The sequence below is a fragment of the Micromonas pusilla genome (genome assembly GCF_000151265.4).
Source record: "Micromonas pusilla CCMP1545 genomic scaffold MICPUCscaffold_7, whole genome shotgun sequence".
In the NCBI taxonomy this organism is placed as follows: domain Eukaryota; kingdom Viridiplantae; phylum Chlorophyta; class Mamiellophyceae; order Mamiellales; family Mamiellaceae; genus Micromonas; species Micromonas pusilla.
In genome coordinates this window covers 938,297-954,455 of record NW_003315888.1, presented here as the reverse complement: position 1 = coordinate 954,455, position 16,159 = coordinate 938,297, and the positions used below count along the sequence as shown (strand labels likewise).

The following is a 16,159-nucleotide window of genomic DNA, read 5'->3' as shown; positions in this document are numbered from 1 at the left end:
GATGTTCGCCCTCTCCGCCTCCACCGTCAAGGTCTCCGCCGTCGCGGGCCTCTCCGCGCGCGCGGCGACGCGCTCTGCGCGCCGCGGCGTCTCTCTTCGCGTCCGCGCGGAGGGCGAGACGACGACGACGACGACGACCGAGGAGGCCGCGCCCGTCGAGGCGTCCACCGAGGAGGTGGCCGCGCCCGCGGCGTTCAAGGCGGCGATCGACCCCGCGGACGGCTCCATCGCGGAGGCTGCGCCGCTCGGCGACGACATGTCCATGTTCACGGACGCCATGGTCGCGTTCAAGGAGCCGCGCGCGATCGAGATCATCAACGGCCGCGCCGCGATGATCGGCTGGATGGTCGCGCTCTCGAACGAGATCACGAACGACCAGTCTCTGTTCCGCCAGGTCATCAACACGCGCACGTTCACGCTCGCGGACGGCGTCGTGAAGTCCTCCACGTTCCCGGCCACGGGCGCGTTCCTCGTCCCGGTCGTCGTCCTCGCGACGCTCGCGGCGTCGCTCGCGCCGGTTCTCCGCGGGAACGAGGAGTCCGGCCTCGAGAAGGCGCCGAAGGACTTCTTCATGTTCAAGGCGGAGTCGGAGATGACGAACGGCCGCGGCGCGATGATCGGCCTCGTCGCGCTCCTCTTCGCGGAGAAGTTCACCAACGGCGCCGCGCTCTTCTAAGTGCTCGGAGCTACCGAAGTAGTACTTCTGAGACTACGCGAGAGACGGGATTTTTTTGAACGACGACGGCGGGGGGGACCCGCGGATAGGACGCACGCACTTAGGACCTTAGACGATTTGTTTTAGAGCACGCACGCCGCGCGGCGTTTGTATTAACAACGAGAGGTTGCACTCACTCGAGAACGTATTAAATGTCGTCGATCGCCACCTGCTGCCGTTCTTTCCGCGGCTCCGGCGCGGCTTTCGCGCCCCCGCCCCCCCCGTCCCCCCCGCCGCTACTCACGACGCCGTCCACGAACGATATGATCTCCTCGTCCGTGATGTCGTCCAGAATGCTCCTGAGCGTGTGCTTGTACACGGTCTGAAAGTTTGGCGTGTCCTTATCGCTCCGTATCCGCAGATACTTCCACGCGCCTTGGTTTTTGTTCCCGGTTTTATCCCACGTGCACTCCACGATCTTCCCGTCGAGATCCCTCAACTCCGGACGCGTCCCGTCCGCCGCGCGCCCGTCGTCGTCCAACCCGAGCTCGAACGCCGCGCTCGGCTCCGCGATCGGCCCGACCTCGATCCCGCGGTCGCCGCCGACGAACAGCTCTGGACCGCCGTGCACGTTGACCCGCAGCCGGAAATCCACGCTGTTCAGATGCGTAAACTTCCACTTGAGCAACCCGTCCAGCGTCCCGACGACGTACTTCTCTCGCGACGGTTGGAAGATCAGACCGTCGCACTCGTGGCACAGCTTCGGGATGAAATCGCGGACGAACTTCTCCGTGCCGGCCAGCGGCGAGAAGTCTTTCGCGCGCGTGGAGAACGGCTCTTTACTGAAGTCGTACGCGCCGCTCTTACCCGCCTCGAGAAGGAAGACGTTTCGCGGCTTGACGACGTACTCGCCGATGAACCCCAACCGCTCCGCGAACGGTCGGTCGACCAACCGCTCGCCCATGAGCGCCATCATGTCATACGCCAAGAAGCGTCGTCGCTGCTTCCGGGGCGTCGCGTTCGCGTTCGCGTCCGCGTCGTGACCATTCGCGTGACCATTCGCGTTCGCGTGACTGTTCGCGTTCACGTCGTCGATCACCATCTCGCCGTCGAGCAACGTCGCGTGATGCGTCGCCACCCCGAACCGTCTCAGCGGCGCTGGAAACCGCATCGAGACTCTCCGAACGTCAAACTTGCGATCGATCAAGTACGTCCCGTCCTTCATGAGCAACAGCATGTACCGCGTCCCGTCCGCTTTCCACGTCACGTGGTACTCCCGCCGCTTGATGATCTGCATGTTATCCCGCGCGAGCGACACCGGCTGCGACCCGGGGAAGACGGTCGCGTTCGGGTTAGCGCCGCAGAGGTACGCGACGACGCGTTTGATCTCGTCCGCCTGGTCTTCGTGCACGGGGGTCCCGAGGACGTCGTCGTGGTGCATGGGGGTGCCGTCCAGGTTGCCGTCGGCGGTGGTGCGGAGCATATTTTCGCTCCACCCGCCGGCCGCTCCTTCCCCGCCGCCGTTTCCGCCGCCGCGGGTGCCTGGTCGGTCGATGATGGACTCGGCGCGCGTGCGGACGTATTCGTCGTTATCGTCGCCGAAGAGGTCGCCCGGCGGGACGTCCGCGTCCTCCAGCGGCGGCGCGTCGATTGACGTTCCGTCTTCTCCTCCTCCTCCCGCCGCCGCCAACCATCCGCGCCGCTTCCACTCCGGGAGCGGCGGGTCCTTGGTCGTGCTGAACCGCCGCTCGAGGTACTCCGCGAAGAGGAGCTTGAGGTACTCGGGCTTGTAGATGCCGGGGGGGCGGTGCCGCGCGAACTCCGCGACGTGTTCGTTGAGCTTCGGCCACTTCCGCGCGCGTTGCATGTAGTGCACGAGCATCGCGCCGGTCCGGTTGAACCCGTGCGTGCAATGGACGAGGATGACGCCGGCGGCGTTGGGCTTTGGCGCCGCGGCGGCGTTCGGGTTCGCGTCTTTCGCGTCTTTCGCGGCGGCGGCGGCGGCTTGGTTCGCGATGAACTTTTGCACGAGGTGGACGAAGTGCGACACCGCGACGGGATCCGGCGGCTCGTCCTTCCCCACGCACGGAACCTTGACGTGCGCCGCGCCGTGAATCTCAAAGTCCACCGGGTCGTAATACCGCGAGCTGTTCGTCAGGTCCACGACGAGCTTCACCGGTCGTCCCGACGCCGCCGCGCTCGCGGCCGCGAGCGCGTCGGACGGAAGGTACCGACGATCCGGCGGGACGCGCCCGCCGTCGTGCCATCGCCGCGACAGCGGCGTCTTCGACGGGACGAAGACGTCGCAGGTCAGCGTGCCGCACGGCGGCGCGCCGATCCAGCCGTGCGGGGGCGCCCACGGGTCGTGCCCCGGGATGAGCGCGGCGGTGTCGACCGCGACGGGCGCGCGCGGATGTTGGGATCCGCCGCTTGAGGCGTCCGGCGCGGCGGCGTCGCCGCCGCCCGGCGTGGCGTACTTTCCGATCCCTCTCGCGCGCATCTGCTCGATCCGCAGGCGCTTCTGCTCCGCGAGGGTCTCCATCGCGGCCGCCGCCCGCGGTCGTTCGTTCGCGCGCGGTCGACGACGGACGGACGCGCGTTGTCGCGCTCGAGTCGCCGCGGCCGCCGGCGAGCGCGGGGTCGTTGTGGCGTCTCCTTCGTTCATCGAACGCATCGATCGTTTTAGGTCGGGCGATCTGATGCGATCGGTCGTTGTTACGCCGGCCGCGCCAAACCTCCGCGCGCGCGTCGCGTCATGGGACGCTTCGAGTGGACGCTCGACCCCGCGTTCCGCGCGTCGAACGCCGCCGCCGCCGCCGCGTCCGACGCCTCCGCCTCTTCCGCGCCCCCTCAACCCCAACCCCGCGCGCGATGGCGGCTCGGCGCGCTCGCGACGTCCGGGACGTGGGACGCCACCGCGCCGTCCGTCTTCGAGACGCCGATGCTCCTCTCGCGCACGCGCCGCGGCGAACATCCGCACCTCATGCCGGACATCATGGACCTCCTCCCCGCGGAGGCGCGCGCGTTCCAGGTGTCCCTCGGGCACTTCCTCGATCGCCTCGGGCCGGACCACGTGGGGAATCATCCGAACGGCGGGCGCGCGTATTTCGGCGTTCGACCGACGTGCGTCGTGCTGTCGCCGCGCGATCCCATCGCGTTCGAGACGAACGCGCGGAACGCCAACGACGACGGCGTCTTCGTCGCCGGGCCGGACGGGACGAAGCCGCTCACGGTGGCGGAGTACGCGCGGTGGATCAAAGCGCTGCAGGTGGACGCGTACGTGTCGCTGCCGGACGAGCGGCCGTGCGTGGAGGTGGAGGAGGTGGATGACGACGCCGACGCCGACGCAGCGGCGGCGGCGGCGGCGGCGGAGACGGCGAGGAAGAAAGTCGTCACCGCGGTGAAACGCACCGAGCGGTGGCTCGAGGCGTGCCTCGGCGCGGACGTCGGCGGCGCCGCGTGCTTGGCGTCCGTGCAGGGCGGGTCGGATCTCGCGCTGCGAGCGGAAGCCGCGAGGAACGCGGCGGCGCGCGGCGACGCCGTCGCCGGGTTTTCCATCGGCGGACTCGGGTGCGTTCTATACACTGGTTCCCATACGACCCCGTTCGCGTGGTGAACGCCGATCCTTAAGGACGTTTGCCGTCGTCTCTCTCCGCCCGCCTCTCGCTTTCAATCCCCGCCCTCGGCGCCTTTCAACATCAACTGACGCCTTTGAACTCCACCCCGACATCGCTTCGTACGGAACGACCCTCAGCGCGGGCGAGTCCCCGGGGCCGACGCGAGACGCGCTGATCGCCGCGGTGATATCGCAACTCCCCGAGGATAAACCGCGGCACGTCACCGGCGTGTCCACGCCCCTGGACGTCATACGCCTCGTCGAGCTCGGCGTGGATATCATGGACGGCGCGTTCGCGCATCAGTGCACGGAGAACGGGTACGGGTTGTGTTTCCCTTTGGCGCCCAAACGCGCCGACGGCGAGAAGGAGTTCGAGCCGATGCACGCCATGAACGAGCACCCGGACGCGACGCGGCACTCGCATCAGAGCGAGTTCGTGGAGGAGACGGATAAAGACCGCGCGATCCAGGGCGGCGACGCGTGGAAGATTAACTTGCTGTCGCTCGCGTTTAAGGTGCGTTCTATACACTGGTCCCCATACGACCCCGTTCGCGTGGTGAACGCCGATCCTTAAGGACTTTTGCCGGCGCATCTCTCCGGCCACCCCTCGGTTTCAATCCCCACCCGCGTTGCCTTTCAACTCCAACTGACGCCTTTCAACTCCACCCCGACTTCGCTTTGTATGGAACGACCCTAAGCTGGACGCGCGGCCGATTCTCCCCGGGTGCGACTGCTTCACGTGCGCCAACCACCACAGGGCGTACATACATCACCTGCTGCAATGCCACGAGATGACCGCGCAGATACTCATCGACGCGCACAACGCGCATCAGTACTGCAGGTTTTTCCGCGCGATGCGACGGGCGATGCGGGAGGGGACGTTCGAGGCGTTCGCGGCGTTTTACCGGGACCGCGCGAGACGCGTCGCCGGCGGCGGATGACCGTTTTTGCTCACGCGGCGAGCGGCGAGGCGTCGTCAATTAATCAGTCGCCGGGGGCGGGTACCGTAGTATTTTGTAGACGCGTACGTATCATAGAACAAGCGAATAAACGATGAACGCGTCGTTCACGTATTCATTCGCGTCGTATCGATACAGTAGTCTATCGTATCGGTAGACTAAGACGACGTCCCAGCCGCGCGTCGCGCTTTTCTCTCCAATCAGTCGCTCATCACTGCCCCGAACCCGGGGCGACCCTCTGCTTGATGTACTCCCTCAACCTCTCGTCCGCGACCGCGCTGTTCTTCATCCCGAGCGTGAGCTCTTCCCCCGCGGGCGACGACGCGAGCGCCACCTCGAACGCGGCCTCGTCGATCCCCTCCGGAACGTCCGGGCACCCGGCGTCGTGGAAGTTGTGCGCGACCCACGCGCTCTTAGGGTCGTTCCATACGAGCGAATGTCGGGGTGGAGTTGAAAGGCGTCAGTTGGCGTTGAAAGGCGTCGCGGGCGGGGATTGAAAGCGAGGAGTGGGCAGAGAGATGCGTCGGGAAGTAAAGTCCTTAAGGATCGGCGTTCACCACGCGAAAGCGGTCGTACGGGAACCAGTGTATAGTACGCACCTTATCCGCGCTCGGCTTTTCGTTCAACGCCGCGATGACGCGCTCGTTCAAGAGCAAAAAGTCGCACCCCGCGAGCGCGATCGCTTCCTCTCGGTTCCTCACGCTCGCGGCGATGATCTTCGTCTTCCCCTTGTGGCACCGCACGAGCGCGTCGATCTGCCGCGTGAGCTCGACGCCGACGAGCGAAGGGTCCACGCCCTCGCCGAGGCAATTCGCCTTAGTCTCCGCCGCTCGGCTCGCGTACCACGTGTTCGTTCGTCCGACGTACGTCTGCAGCAGCGCCGCGTTCGCGCGTATCGCCAGCGCGGCCTGCTCTAAGCAGTACACGTGCGTGACGTGGCAGTGGATCCCTTCTTCTTCCAAGCGCCGCACCGCCTCGATGCCCTTCCACGTCGCCGGGACTTTGAACAAAATCTTGTCCGAGACGGCGATCGCGAGCTCCTGGAACATCGCCTTCATCCGCTTCGCGCGCGCGACAATCTCCTCCACCGTCTTCGCGCTGTGGACGTCCACCTCCACGGACACCTTCCCCTCGACCCTGTCCGCGAACAGCGACGCGAGGTTCACGAACGTCTTGTCCACGACGCAGTCGAGCCGATCCGCCTCCGTGCCGCAGTTTTCAACTGATGAGGGTCGAGGGTCCGTACAGAGCAACGTCGGGGTGGAGTTGAAAGGCGTCAGTTGAAGTTGAAAGGCGTCGAGGGCGGGGATTGAACGCGAGGGATGAGAGGAGAGATGCGCCGGGAAGTAAAGTCCTTAAGGAACGGCGTGCACCGCGCGAAGGTCGTAGGGGACCGGCGTGAGCAGACTATGAACGCGCCCGAGCACGGCTCGTACACCATCGCGCCCTCGAGCGCGCCGACGTCGCCCGTGGCGTTCTCCGTGAGCACGTGCAGCACGATGGACGCGCTGACCGTCGCCGCCTGCGGGCCGAGCTGCCCGAACTCGTTCACCGCGGACTTGGTGTCGAAGACGAGGTCGGAGACGGTGCGGAGGCCCTCGAGCTCGCTCCCCGGGTGGATGTCGATGCGCGTCGGCGTCGCGACCGCGGAGGCGCGGACCGCGGGCTTCGGGACGACGGACGACGCGCGGGGGACGATCGCGAGGCGTCGTCCTCGGAGAACCGCGGCGTTCAACGAACGCGCGGGCGGCTGCGGTGGGAGGGAGGGAGGGAAGGAGGAGGAGGAGGATGAGGAGGAGGAGGAGGGAGGCGGGAGGGCGACGTCGCCTCGTACGCGCCAAAAAGCAGCATTCATCATTCCGCGAATATCTCGGACGCGATCGATCTGATCGGGGCGCGGTCGCACCTTGGCGCGGGGGCCGAGCGCGCGGAGCGACGCGGGCGCGAGCAGCGCGTTGTGCGGCGGCATTTCGAGGAGGAGACGGTCTGTTCGCCGCGTGCGTGGGGCGCGGCGTGCGTGTTTGACCCTCGCGAGCGCGACGACCGCGCGGAAAGCGATTACCACGACAAGACCGCGCCGCTGACTCGGCAGTTGCCGAGCGAATCCGCCGAATCGCGATTCGGAATCTTATTATCGGGTGCGTTCTGATCAAACGGTTTTGACCCACCCTCGGTTTCAACACGTGATCGCGTCTAGTTTCAACTGACCCTTAACTTTTTTCGCACGGCCCGTCAGTCCTGTCTCGGAGTTTTTGGTTTTCGGCGCTCTATTTTCGCGCTCTCGTCGGTCGTCGCGGGGCTCAGAGGCGAACGACGCGCGCGATCGACAGGGCTACCGACGACGCGCGCGATTCGATTCGATTCGATTCTCGCCGTTACATTATCCCTCGCTCGCTCGCTCGCCCGCCGACGAAGCCGCGTCATCGCAACGTCAATCACATCGCGCCGCCCTGCAGCTGCTCGTCGAGGAGTTCCTCCTCCGTGACGGTCTGAGGGTCGTTCCATACAAGCGAATGTCGGGGTGGAGTTCAACGGCGTCAGGTTGAGTTAAAAGGCGTCGATGGCGGGGATTGAAAGCGAGGGGTGGGCGCAGAGAATCGCCGGCGAAAGTCCTTAAGGATCGGCGTTCACCACGCCAACGCGGTCGTATGGGAACCAGTGTATAGAACGCACCTGAATCACGACGCCGTCGCCGACGGGCACGGCGCAGCACAACAGCGCGAACCCTTTCTCGACGACGTCGTCCGACAGCATCGCGCCGCCTTGGTCCACCTCCCCGGCTTTCAATCGACTCGGGCACGTCATGCACACGCCCATCTTGCAGTCGTAGGACAAGTTCTCCACGCCCGCGTCCAACGCGGCTTCGAGCACGGATTCGTACCCGTCGCACTCGACCTCGATGGACTTGCCCTCGTGCTCGAGGATGACGATCGTCGCGCGCGTGAGGACGGGCGCGTTTCGGCGCGGGGCGGCGCCGAGGGGGCTAGACGCTTTCGCGAGGATGGCGCGCGCCTGCGGGGGGACGACGTCGACGGACGGACGGAAGGACGGACGGCGTCAGATGGGGTCGGCGCGCGCGCGGAGCGATCGATCGGCGACGAGATTTGAGATTCGACGCGCGCGGGCGGCGGCGGCGGCGGTGGCGGCGGCGGGGGGGGGGAAGAATCGCGACGACGCGCCTGCTTCGTGAGGCGGCGGCTGGAGAGCGTCACGCCGCGGGAACCGACGCGCGCGGCCATGGTGCTCGCTGGCGCTCGTTCGGGGTGCTCGCGGTTGTGACGTCGTCGTCGAAACCCTCCTCCGCCTCCTTATCTGTGACAAGTGGCAATGAGTGCGTTCACACAAACAAAAATTCACCCACCCCATAGTTTCAACATTTGATCGCGTCTCCTTTCAACTGACCGATCGCCCGCAGACTGTGGACTCACGTGTACAACTTCCGGGAGCCGAGCGAACGCACCGGAAAATAACGCCGACGTACGTCGTGGTGCGCGCGTCACTCGCGACCGCACGTCGCCGCCGCTCGCCATGCCGTCGCAGACGCCGCTGCTCGATTGCCTCGAGGAATGGGCGCCGTTCGGGAACTTTATCCATTTCAAGGTGTTCCCGCACGGCGTTCTGCCGTCGACGGCGTGCACGAAGGTGTTCGTCAGCAAAGCGTTGGTGCGCGGCGGCCCGCACGCTTTTTTCGCTCTTTAGATTCTCGTCCTCGTCCTCGTCCTCGTCCTGACGGCCTCCTCTCTCTCTCCACCCCTCTTCTCCCCTCCTCCCCCATTTCAGTCCCTCGGCATCGTCTGCGGCGCGGCGATGGTGAAGGTCCCACAGATCAAGCGCATCGCCGCGAAGAAGTCCGCGCGAGGACTCCGCCTCCAGATGTTCGCGACCGAGATCCTCGCGGGCACGATCGGCATCGCGTACTGCGCGTCCAACGGCGTCGCGCTCGCGGCGTACGCGGAACTGTACTTCATCCTCGTCCAGAACCTCATCATCCTCGCGCTGATCGGCGTGTACGGCGACGGCGACGGCGACGACGCGCGACGCGACGCGCCGGCGGCCGCGGAGGCGGACGAGGACGACGAGACTACGAAGGATGAAAAGGAGGCGAGAAGACGCGAGCGTGAAGACGACCGCGCGTCGGCGAAGAGAGCGCGCGCGCCGTTCTTCTTCCTCTCTTACGTCGGCCTCCTCGCGTGCCTGCGCAACCGCGCGATCCTCCCGGAGCACCTCGCGCTCCTGTACAACTGCACGACCGCGTTGTTGTTCCTCGGCCGCGCGCCGCAGATCGCGCAGAACGCGCGGACGCGGTCCACCGGGGAGCTCTCCGTTTCGTCGCAAGTCGCGATGACGTTCGGCGGGTTCGCGCGCGTGTTGACGACGATCCAGGAGAAGGGCGGCGCGTCGATGATTGGCGCGTACGCGCTGAGTTTTGGGACGCAAGCGACGATGTTGGCGCAGATGGTGATGTACCGCGAGAAGAAGAAGAAGACGGAGTGATGTCGCGTTGGGGGAGGGAGAGGCGTACGCGGCGGCGGCGTTTGCGTTTATTTATTCACCACGCTTGAGGCGCTCGTCCGGCTGGCAGCAGCAGCAGCTCTTTATCCGCATCCGATCGATCCGCGTCGTCGTCGTCGTCACACGCCGCCCGCGCGCGCCGCACGTCGTTCCACTCCGCGCACGCGATGTCGCTCGCGTCGTCCGCCGCCGCGGCGACGAACCCGCTGCGCGCGATCCCCCGCGCGCCGCGCCGCGCCGCGCGTCGCGCCTCTCGCGCGCTGGCAGGCCGCCCCCGCGCTTTCCTCGGCGGCTTGTTCGGAGGCGACAAGAGCGACGACGCGCCCGAGCCCGCGAACGCGCAGGTGGCGTCCACGGAGGTCAAGACGCGCGTCACCGTGACGATCGCTCGACCGATGGGCATCACGCTCGAGCCGGTGACCGACGAGAGGAAGGGCGCGATCATCACGGAGCTCGTGGAGGGCGGGAACGCGGACAAGCTCGGCATGCTCGAGGTTGGCGACGTGCTCGTGTCGTGCGCGTTCCCGGGGCCCGGGAGCACCGGCGAGACCGTGGACCTGGACGACCGGTGGTACGAGACCATCTTGGACGAGCTGGGGGGCGAGCCGGACTCGGAGACGATCGCGCTGACGATCGAGCGCGTGCTGCTAGAGGACGACGCGGACCTACTCGGCGTCACCGCGGACGCGAAGCGGTATTGGGAAGAGAAGCGAGAGGCCAAGCTCAGGCGCGTGCGGTGCATCTCCTTTCGGAACGTTTCGTTTTTCACCCGCCGCTCGGTTTCAACGTTTGATCGCGTGGGTCCCTTTCAACTAACTGACCGATGAACGAACTTTTAATCGCCCCCGCCGCAGGGCGCCGAAAGTGTTGCGAAGGACGCCGGGGGTGGAGCCGGAAGACATCCGCGTGGACATCAGCAAAGGGCCGCTCGGGCAAGGGAGCTTCGGGACCGTGTTCCGAGGGACGTTCAAAGGCGACACCGCGGTCGTCCTGAAGACGGCGAACAAGAACACGATGGCCGCGGAGGAGCTCTTGGAGTGCGAGATGGAGGTGCGTTCTATGCAAACGTTTTTCACCCATCCTTCGGTTTCAACATTTGATCGCGTGGGTCCCTTTCAACTGACCGGAGAACTGTTTTCGTATGGAATGGCCCTCAGTTGAACGAGCAGGTGCACTTCAACGCGCGCGGCGCGTGCGCGCGGTACATGGGCGTCATCGAGATCTCCCCGAAGTGCGCACCCACCGTATCTCATTTATTTCTCCCGCCCGCCCGCCGCGCGTGTCTTCGTCTTGTCTTCGCGCGCCCCGACCCGACCAACGACGACCGCACGATGTGCCGCGTCATCATATCTTCGCTCACTCCGCCCGCGTCTTTCTTCTTCTTCTTCTCTTCTCCTTCCAGGGACGGCGGCGAGCTGTACAACGGGACGTTGACCGACGGCCTGTGGCTGATGTGGGCGAACGAGGGCGAGCGCACGGTCGAGGACCTCATGCGCGAGAGCACGACCGCGCTGAGCGAGAGGATGAACTGCTCGAAGTATCAGTGCTACGAGTTCCAGCCCGAGGGCGGCGACGTCGGCGAGACGGGCGTGACTCGCAAGGCGATGAAGGAGCTCCTCGGCGCCCTCGCGCGTCTTCACGCCGCGGGGATCGTTCACAGGGACGTCAAGCCCGCGAACTTGATCGTGTCCAACGTGGACGACGGCGTGTTGAAACTGATCGACCTCGGATCCGCGGCGATGTGCTTGGGCGAGACGCCGATGAACTACTACCCGGGCGACGGCCCAGCGGATCCGCGGTACTGCAAACCGGGGGAGACGCATCTCATCCCGGAGGGGTGCCCGCGTCCGACGAAGGATAACATGAAGAAGCTGTGGAACGTACACCGCCCGTACGCGTTCGACGTGTTCTGCGCGGGGACGACGATGATGCAGCTCGCGGTGGTCGGCCTCAGAAGCGACGCCGCGATCGAAAAGTTCCTCGCCGAGTTTTGCGGAAAGTGCAATTACGATTTGGTCGCGTGGAGAAAAGAGTACGGCGACGAGACCCGCGGGCTGTCGTTCGCCGCGCTGGACGTGGACGACGGCGCGGGGTGGGAGCTCGCGCAGGCGCTCATGACGCCGGAGAGGGACGCGAGGATCACCGCGGAGAAAGCGTTGGAGTGCAGGTACTTAGCCGCCGCGGTGGAGGACGCCAAGAAGGGCGCCGTGGCGCGGTGACAGCTGTGCGTTATCAATGATATCACTCGAAACAGAAAAGCCCAAAGAGATCGTCGTTCGCGCCAAAATTGTACGAGCAGACGCGAGCGCGCGCGCCCTCCTCGCCGCCCGCGCCTCCGTCGCCGCGGCATCGCGGAGGACCGTTCCCGTCGCCGCGTCGCGCGCTCTTCGCTTCCGAACCCTCGCGGGTCGTCGTCGTCGTCGTCGGGTCTCCATCCATCCAGTCGGTCGTCGACGCGATGACGCGCGAGACGACGGCCGACGTCGACGACGACGACCTCGGCGCTGCTGAGGTCCTTCGGTTCGAGCCGTGGCAGTCCGCGGTCGACCCCGGGTTCTTCGCCGAGCTCGCGCGTCGCAAGCTCGACAGCATCGGCCTGTCCGAGGCGCCGCTCCGCGTCACCGCGACGTACGCCCCGGCGCAGCACGCGCTCGTCTCCTCGCCCGCGTCCATGGCGCGCGCGTCGTTCGCGGAGGACGGAGACGACGCCGCCGCGCGCGCGGCGGACGCGCGCGCGGCCACGCGCGCGCTCATGCCCGGGACGCTCCACAACGTCAACACGTTCGAGCGGTTCAAGACGTTCGATCGCGCGCGCGTCCTCGCGGACGCGGCGGGAGCGCTCTGGTCTCAGATCGCGAGCGGCGCCGCGGAGGAGGATCCGTCGCTCCTGAACCGGTTCGCGGTGGTCGCGTTCGCGGACCTCAAGCGATGGTCGTTCTACTACTGGTTCGCGTTCCCCGCGATGAAGCTGACCGACCCGGTGAAGGTCCTGAACCCCGGCGTGAGGTCCTTGACCGCGGCGTGGGGTGAAGACGTCGCGGTGAAAGCGGCGGCGGCGTGCGACGCGTGGCTGAAAGGAGGCGGCGCGTTCGCGTGGCTTTACTCGCGCTCGACCGGCGCGTGCTACTCTCTGACCGCGTGGAAGGCGCTCACCGGTGGTAACGCCGCCAGCGCGGACGACGTCGCGCTCGCGTTCGCGGACGCGTGTTGCGCGAAAACGCACCCCGGATGGGCGTTACGTAACCTCGCGCTCCTCGCGGCGGCGCGATGGAACGTCGAGAGGCTCCGCGTCGTCGCCGCGCGGTCCCCCGCGGGTAGAATTTCCGCCGACGCGTGCCTCCACATGACCCTCGCGCTCCCCGCGATCGCCGCGGACGCGGGCGCGCTGCCGCCGGGCCCCGCGGTCGGGTGGGAGCTCAACGCGAAGGGACGCGCGGGCCCGCGGTGCGCGGATTTGGGCGCGTCGATGGATCCGACGCGTCTCGCGACGCAAGCCGTGGACTTGAACTTGAAGCTGATGCGTTGGCGGCTGCTTCCCGAGCTCGACGCGGACGCGCTCGCGAGCACGAGGTGTCTGCTTCTCGGCGCGGGGACGTTAGGGTGCGCGGTCGCGCGGTGTTTGTTAGGCTGGGGCGTGCGCGCGATCACGCTGCTCGACTCCGGGAAGGTGTCGTTCAGGCGCGTTCTACTGTACACTGGTCCCCGTACGACCCCGTCGGCGCGGTGAACGCCGATCCTTAAGGACTTTGCCCTTTGCCCGGGGTTTCTCTCCGCCCACCCCCCGCTTTCAATCCCGACACACCTCGACGCCTTTCAACTCCGCTTCTGACGCCTTTCAACTCCACCCCGACGTTCGCTCGTATGGACCCTCGACCCTCAGTAACCCCGCGCGGCAGTCGCTGTTTGAATTCGACGACTGCCTCGACGGCGGCGCGCCCAAGGCGTCCACGGCGGCGGCGCGGCTCAAGAAGATCTTCCCGGGCGTCGACGCGCGCGGCGTGAGAGCGTCGATACCGATGCCCGGGCACCACGCGTGCGACGGCGACGACGAGGAGACGAAACGCGTCTTGAAGGACGTCGACGACATCGACGCTTTGATCGAGACGCACGACGTCGTGTTTCTTCTCACCGACACGCGCGAGAGTCGGTGGCTGCCGACGCTGATGTGCGCGGCGAAGAATAAGCTGTTGATAAACGCCGCGCTTGGGTTTGACTCGTACCTCGTCATGCGGCACGGCGCGGGCGTCGGAGATGGCGACGGCGAAGCGGACGAGGAGGAGGAGGAAGAGGCGGCGGAATCGCGGGGGAAGGACGGCGACGGCGACGGCGAGACGGACGCGTCGCTGTTCAAGAGAAGACTCGGGTGCTACTTCTGCAACGACGTCATGGCCCCAGGGAACTCCACGCGCGACCGGACGTTAGACCAGCAGTGCACGGTCACGCGCCCCGGGCTCGCGCCGATCGCGGGCGCGCTCGCGGTGGAGATGATGGTGGCGCTGCGTCACGCGCCCCCGGGTCCGGATCCGGGGGGAGGCGGCGCGCCGACGGCGACCGGAATCCGACTCCCGGCGTCGACGGCGCCGCCGCCGCTGGGCGCCGACCCGCCGACGCCGCTGGGGATCGTCCCGCATCAGGTGAGAGGGCAACTCGCGGAGTACGCGCAGCGGTTGTTCGCCGCGCCGGCGTACCCGAAGTGTACCGCGTGCTCGCGCGTCGTCGTGAACGCGTACCGCGGCGGCGGGGGGGCGGGGGTGGGGGAAATGAAGACGGAGGCGGAGGCGCGTTCTATACACTGGTCCCCATACGACCGCGTTCGCGTGGTGAACGCCGATCCTTAAGGACTTTGCCCGGCGCATCTCTCCGCCCATCCCTCGCTTTCAATCCCCACCCTCGACGCCTTTCAACTCCAACTGACGCCTTTGAACTCCACCCCGACGTCGCTTTGTATGGAACGGCCCTAAAGAAGACGGAGGCGGAGAGGCGAGAGGCGCGGAACGCGTTCTTGATGTCCGCGTTTCGAGACCCGACGTTCTTGGAGGACGCGACGGGGCTGACGGAGATGCGCGCGGCGGCGGACGACGCGGAGTGGGTGGGGTCGGACTCGGACGCGGACGACTTTTAGCGAGGCGCCGCGCCGCACAGCTGTGCGTTTTATCCGAATTTTATCCGCTCTTTCTGTTCGCTTTCGTTCCTCTCGGACGAGTAACAACGTTCAGTCCGCGATGAGCGTCGCCGCGGTTCGACGCGCGCTCCTCCGCGGCGGCGGCGGCGTCGTCGCGAACGGCGGCGCGCGGTCGTTCGCGGCGTCGCCGCCGCCGCCGCCGCCGCCGCCGCCGAGATGGACGGGCGCGGACCGTCGAGGCGGGTGGGGACATCATCATCATCATCATCGTCAGCATCATCATCATCATCTTCCTCCGAGTCGTCCGCCGCCGTCGCGAGGTTCCAACGCGTCGTCGTCGCTCCTCGCGTCGTCCGCGCGACGGATCCACGCCGGCGACCCTTCATCCCCCGCGGATAGGGCGAAAGCGGTGAAGATGGCCGCCCCGCTCGGCGTCCTCGCGGGAATGTTCGGCTCCGTCGTCGGCGTCGGCGGCGGCGTCCTCATCGTGCCCGCGATCACGTCCGCGGTGAACATCCCGCAGCGGGTCGTCACCGGCACGTCCCTCATCGCGGTGCTCTCCACGGCCGCGGTGTCGACGTACAACTTCTCCGCGAGCGGTTGCGTGAGCGTCGAGGCGGCGGCGATCGTGGGCGGCGCCGCGATGCTGTCCGCGCCCGTCGGCGCGAAGCTCACGAGTCGGATGGATTGCAACGCGCTGAGGAAGCTGCTCGCGTGTTTTCTGCTGGGGGCCGCGCCGCTGGTGCCGCTGAAGGCGTGGATCATGGCGGGGAGGGACGCGGCGGCAGTGGGGGGAGAGGGCGAGGAGGATCAGGGCGATGACGTGGCGACGAGCGATTCGTCGTCGACATCGACGCGCGCACCGCATTGGACGGACGGGGACGGGGACGCGAACGAATCGAAATCGAAATCGAAATCCAACGCGGCGGCGGCGGCGGCGGCGGCGGCGGCGTCCTTCGACGCGCGCGCCGCCGCGCCGCAGCTCGCCGCCATCGGCCTCGCCGCCGGCCTCGCCTCCGGGCTCCTCGGCATCGGCGGCGGGACGATCGTCACCCCCGCGCTCGCGCTCGCGTCCCCTCTGCCCCAGGCCGCGGTGCTGGGCACGTCGCTGCTGGCGATGCTGCCGCCGTCGGCTGCGGCGCTCGTCGCGCACCGACGGTTGGGAAACGTCGACGCGAGGATGGGCGCGGCGTTGGCGGTGGGGACCGCGCTCGGGAGCGCGCTCGGGAGCTCGGTCGCGGTGGATGCGCCCAGGGGCGCGCTGGAGCTGATGTTCATGGGGGGGATGCTGTTCT

General features: G+C 67.0%; 9 protein-coding genes across 9 annotated transcripts; 6 read left to right on the top strand and 3 right to left on the bottom strand.

The window, feature by feature from the left end:
* Window position 1: 1 nt before the first annotated feature.
* On the top strand, window positions 2-850 carry CBR/ELIP2 (carotene biosynthesis related or early light induced-like protein, chloroplast percursor; the record flags this gene model as incomplete). The annotated part of the gene is made up of 1 exon (XM_003060134.1): window positions 2-850. The coding sequence occupies one exon, from the start codon at window positions 2-4 to the stop codon at window positions 674-676; it is 675 nt and encodes a 224-aa protein (XP_003060180.1). The 3' UTR covers window positions 677-850.
* Window positions 851-956: 106 nt separating this feature from the next.
* Window positions 957-3,005, bottom strand: MICPUCDRAFT_1330 (uncharacterized protein; the record flags this gene model as incomplete). Its single annotated transcript, XM_003059841.1, has 4 exons — window positions 957-1,202; window positions 1,263-1,658; window positions 1,743-2,051; window positions 2,235-3,005. Coding segments are annotated over 4 exons (1,722 nt in total), but the record flags the coding sequence as incomplete, so codon positions are not given.
* A 405-nt stretch (window positions 3,006-3,410) lies between these two features.
* MICPUCDRAFT_59681 (uncharacterized protein) lies at window positions 3,411-5,212 on the top strand (the record flags this gene model as incomplete). The annotated part of the gene is made up of 3 exons (XM_003060133.1): window positions 3,411-4,225; window positions 4,287-4,785; window positions 4,970-5,212. 3 exons carry the CDS (start codon window positions 3,411-3,413, stop codon window positions 5,210-5,212), a joined length of 1,557 nt encoding a protein of 518 aa, XP_003060179.1.
* Window positions 5,213-5,287: 75 nt separating this feature from the next.
* MICPUCDRAFT_59680 (uncharacterized protein) lies at window positions 5,288-7,244 on the bottom strand. The gene is made up of 4 exons (XM_003059840.1): window positions 7,137-7,244; window positions 6,639-6,980; window positions 5,830-6,432; window positions 5,288-5,642 (listed from the first exon to the last, which is right to left on the bottom strand). Exons 1-4 carry the CDS (start codon window positions 7,197-7,199, stop codon window positions 5,442-5,444), a joined length of 1,209 nt encoding a protein of 402 aa, XP_003059886.1. The 5' UTR covers window positions 7,200-7,244; the 3' UTR covers window positions 5,288-5,441.
* A 141-nt stretch (window positions 7,245-7,385) lies between these two features.
* PETF1 (ferredoxin, chloroplast precursor) lies at window positions 7,386-8,498 on the bottom strand. The gene is made up of 3 exons (XM_003059839.1): window positions 8,410-8,498; window positions 7,904-8,242; window positions 7,386-7,719 (listed from the first exon to the last, which is right to left on the bottom strand). Exons 1-3 carry the CDS (start codon window positions 8,467-8,469, stop codon window positions 7,666-7,668), a joined length of 453 nt encoding a protein of 150 aa, XP_003059885.1. The 5' UTR covers window positions 8,470-8,498; the 3' UTR covers window positions 7,386-7,665.
* Window positions 8,499-8,758: 260 nt separating this feature from the next.
* MICPUCDRAFT_59678 (uncharacterized protein) lies at window positions 8,759-8,929 on the top strand (the record flags this gene model as incomplete). Its single annotated transcript, XM_003060132.1, has 1 exon — window positions 8,759-8,929. The coding sequence occupies one exon, from the start codon at window positions 8,759-8,761 to the stop codon at window positions 8,927-8,929; it is 171 nt and encodes a 56-aa protein (XP_003060178.1).
* Window positions 8,930-9,019: 90 nt separating this feature from the next.
* MICPUCDRAFT_18452 (lysosomal cystine transporter family) lies at window positions 9,020-9,724 on the top strand (the record flags this gene model as incomplete). The annotated part of the gene is made up of 2 exons (XM_003060131.1): window positions 9,020-9,237; window positions 9,376-9,724. Coding segments are annotated over 2 exons (567 nt in total), but the record flags the coding sequence as incomplete, so codon positions are not given.
* Window positions 9,725-10,883: 1,159 nt separating this feature from the next.
* Window positions 10,884-11,961, top strand: MICPUCDRAFT_65587 (uncharacterized protein; the record flags this gene model as incomplete). The annotated part of the gene is given in 2 exon segments (XM_003060130.1): window positions 10,884-11,256; window positions 11,258-11,961. Coding segments are annotated over 2 exon segments (1,077 nt in total).
* A 239-nt stretch (window positions 11,962-12,200) lies between these two features.
* Window positions 12,201-14,864, top strand: MICPUCDRAFT_45687 (uncharacterized protein; the record flags this gene model as incomplete). Its single annotated transcript, XM_003060129.1, has 4 exons — window positions 12,201-13,414; window positions 13,623-13,986; window positions 14,095-14,524; window positions 14,764-14,864. 4 exons carry the CDS (start codon window positions 12,201-12,203, stop codon window positions 14,862-14,864), a joined length of 2,109 nt encoding a protein of 702 aa, XP_003060175.1.
* Between the last annotated feature and the right edge of the window lie 1,295 nt (window positions 14,865-16,159).

Excerpts from the sequence above, each read along its gene's own strand:
- MICPUCDRAFT_59680 (XM_003059840.1), bottom strand. The coding sequence starts at position 7,199 with ATGCCGCCGCACAACGCGCTGCTCGCGCCCGCGTCGCTCCGCGCGCTC. Across the intron at positions 6,981-7,136 it reads CGCTCGGCCCCCGCGCCAAG|CCGCCCGCGCGTTCGTTGAA; the intron begins GTGCGACCGCGC and ends CTCCCACCGCAG. Across the intron at positions 5,643-5,829 it reads AAAAGCCGAGCGCGGATAAG|AGCGCGTGGGTCGCGCACAA; the intron begins GTGCGTACTATA and ends AACGACCCTAAG.
- PETF1 (XM_003059839.1), bottom strand. The coding sequence starts at position 8,469 with ATGGCCGCGCGCGTCGGTTCCCGCGGCGTGACGCTCTCCAGCCGCCGC. Across the intron at positions 8,243-8,409 it reads GCCGCCGCCTCACGAAGCAG|GCGCGCGCCATCCTCGCGAA; the intron begins GCGCGTCGTCGC and ends GTCCCCCCGCAG. Across the intron at positions 7,720-7,903 it reads GCGACGGCGTCGTGATTCAG|ACCGTCACGGAGGAGGAACT; the intron begins GTGCGTTCTATA and ends AACGACCCTCAG.